This window comes from Sinocyclocheilus grahami, unplaced genomic scaffold (genome assembly GCF_001515645.1).
Source record: "Sinocyclocheilus grahami isolate Dianchi unplaced genomic scaffold, SAMN03320097.WGS_v1.1 scaffold979.1, whole genome shotgun sequence".
In the NCBI taxonomy this organism is placed as follows: Eukaryota; Metazoa; Chordata; class Actinopteri; order Cypriniformes; family Cyprinidae; genus Sinocyclocheilus; species Sinocyclocheilus grahami.
The window spans coordinates 457,211-459,872 of record NW_015506158.1 but is presented as its reverse complement, the minus strand read 5'-3'; the positions used below and the strand labels follow the sequence as shown (position 1 = coordinate 459,872).

Sequence of the window (2,662 nt, the reverse complement as noted above, 5' to 3'; positions counted from 1 at the left end):
AAAAAAAAAGCAGAATAGCTTTCGTCAAATTAGTCTTACGTTTCTGAATAAATATCATGCCTACTTGTAGAAATTATTTAAGCATGCATGGATACATAATTCATAATATGTCTACACTGATTTCATATTGATATTGAATTTATACTGCAATCAGAGATGAGATTGTTGTTATGTCTTAACCTCAGGTTTTTTGTTTTATTTTTTAAAAAGATTTTTGTTCCACTACAAACAGAATTCCTCTGAAAACATAAGATCAAATAGATATTTAGAGTCCTGTGAATATCAGAACACATTTGGAACAATGAATATCTTTCCAGTTATTTTTGGTAACTAGATATGGATTTTTAATAATAATTTCTAACAAAATTGCACTCACAAAGATCAACTAATAAAAATTGGGTTCTGAGCACTAGTAGAAAAATTCACATTCACAGATTAACTAAATGATTTTATTCATTCAGGCCTGGAAATAATAATTATAACAATTCCTGATATTTCAATGTTTTCTATGGAAAAAAAGGAAATGCCATTTTCATTAAATGTACAAAAATGCATGTACACTTTTGAAGTTGTAAAACTGAAACTAAAATTAAAATCATAATAACATTGTTACATGAAATAAAATAAACATTAACTGAAATAAAACAAAATATTTAGAAAATGTATTTCAGCTAGTTGGCAAGGAAACATTTTTCATTTAACTTCATATACTAAAATAACTAAAACTGAAATAAAACTATATATACATGTAAAAAACTACTAAAAAAAGACAAAAAATACACAACAAAAACACTACAACTTTCACTAAAATTAAATGAAAATGGAAAATATAAAAAAAGATTCAAAATATTAATAAAAACTATAATAGCACTTCAATAATACTACAATAACACTGGTACATTTTACAAGAACATATTAACTACTTCTAAAAAATAAAAGAAATCACATTTACTGTAATTCATTGTTTCTTTGCAATTATTTGTGAAATGTACTAGCAATTTTAATTGAAATCCTACACCTATTTTTTCAGTGCACATTTTAAGCATTTGATTTAGATAATTCAGAGTTTTTTGTGTCACAACAAACAGAGCCTAATATCAACACATTTGAATCCTCCTAGCAAAATCTGAGAAAGGCTTTGACCATTGGCCCGCTGTGACTTAATGAAAGTTATTACACACAATTCTTGTTTCAGTGTCATGAGTTTATTCCAGATAAATTATTAGCAGCCCTTTATATCACACCAGATGTCCTTTATCTGTGCTGTTTTTCACAAACTGTTGTGGTTCCAGATTCAATTTTTTGACAAAAAATCAACAGCTGTCATAATAAATGATTGACTTGCATTTTACATTTCACTTAAAAAGGAAAAAGACGGCGAACAGCCAAAGGCACGTTATTATTAGGTAAAATGGTCATCACGCATCAACTAAAACTGTTTAAAACTACAGTAGTGATCCTAAAATAAAAACAATTCAAGAATAAGAATCTGGATTTTGAATACCTTCATTCATCACGTTACCATCTTTTCTGAAATCACAGCAAACCGGATGATTTCTCTGAACGACAAAGCAAGGAAAAATGAGGAGAAAGAGAAAACAACAGCCCGCTTCAAAACATCAACCTGGAAATATGATGAATACTGTGAAGCTAATCACAGCAAGAGAAAAGAGGCAATCCCACAAAGACCGTAGAGACGATGCTCATGTTTGTGTAGTTGTGTAATGCTTTTGTGAACCCTCCAAATAACCGAGAATTCCCAAAGGACTGCATGAAGAGATGAAGCATCTCTGTATAAGATCAAGTCTGCTGTGAAGTGATTTTCGATGAATTACGAAGGCTTAAATTGCAGCAGCTTGTCGGCGAGTGTAATCGTAATCACAGGCGTGTCACCGAAGTCGTGTATAAATCCACTTCGCTGTCACGATTCTTCACTCGCTCGCTTCCGCGACTGATCGCCCCTGTGAAACAGCTGAAGTCAGTCGTGTGATTTAACATCATTTACAGATACAGCCTGAGGTTTGCGGACAGCGGTACCTGGAGAAGCCGTTCTGAGAAAGCTCCATCTGCAGTGTTTTATCTTGAGCCGCGTAATACGGGAGCTGAGATTCGAGAGCAGGAGGATCGATCTGAGGAATGAATCTAGAGAACAGAGCCGGAGCAAGAGGAACCCAGTCTACAAGAAAAACACACACATAAGATCTGAACTGACATCCTAACAGAATGCATCTTGACTTAAAATGCACTACTTAAACTTTAAAAAGAAATATGTTAGAAGTGGAAATTGTTGGCTTGACAACCATTTTAACTTGTTTTTTACAAACGGACTTGTGATTATTGTGCATTCAGAACAACTGAAACGCGATCTATCTATCTATCCATCTGTCTGTCTATCTATATGTGTGTGTCTGTCTGTCTGTCTATCTATATGTGTGTGTGTGTGTGTGTCTGTCTGTCTGTCTCTGTCTGTCTATCTATCTGTCTGTGTGTGTCTGTCTATCTATCTGTCTGTCTCTGTCTGTGTTTGTCTGTCTCTGTCTGTCTGTCTATCTGTCTGTGTCTGTCTGTCTATCTATATGTGTGTGTCTGTCTATCTATCTGTCTGTGTCTGTCTGTCTCTGTCTGAGTCTGTCTGTCCATCTGTCTGTCTGTGTCTGTCTGT

At 33.8% G+C, this 2,662-nt stretch overlaps 1 protein-coding gene across 1 annotated transcript in view; it reads right to left on the bottom strand.

Annotated features, from left to right (window-relative positions):
• Positions 1 to 1,184: 1,184 nt before the first annotated feature.
• Positions 1,185 to 2,662, bottom strand: part of LOC107565074 (CDK2-associated and cullin domain-containing protein 1-like) — a 7,108-nt gene continuing 5,630 nt past the window's right edge. The window contains exons 7-8 of the mRNA XM_016250260.1: positions 2,038 to 2,176; positions 1,185 to 1,961 (exon numbers count right to left, since the gene is read on the bottom strand). Of these exons, the coding sequence (XP_016105746.1) occupies positions 1,922 to 1,961; positions 2,038 to 2,176 (179 nt within the window). The 3' untranslated portion in view covers positions 1,185 to 1,921. The remainder of the gene's footprint in view (positions 1,962 to 2,037; positions 2,177 to 2,662) is intronic.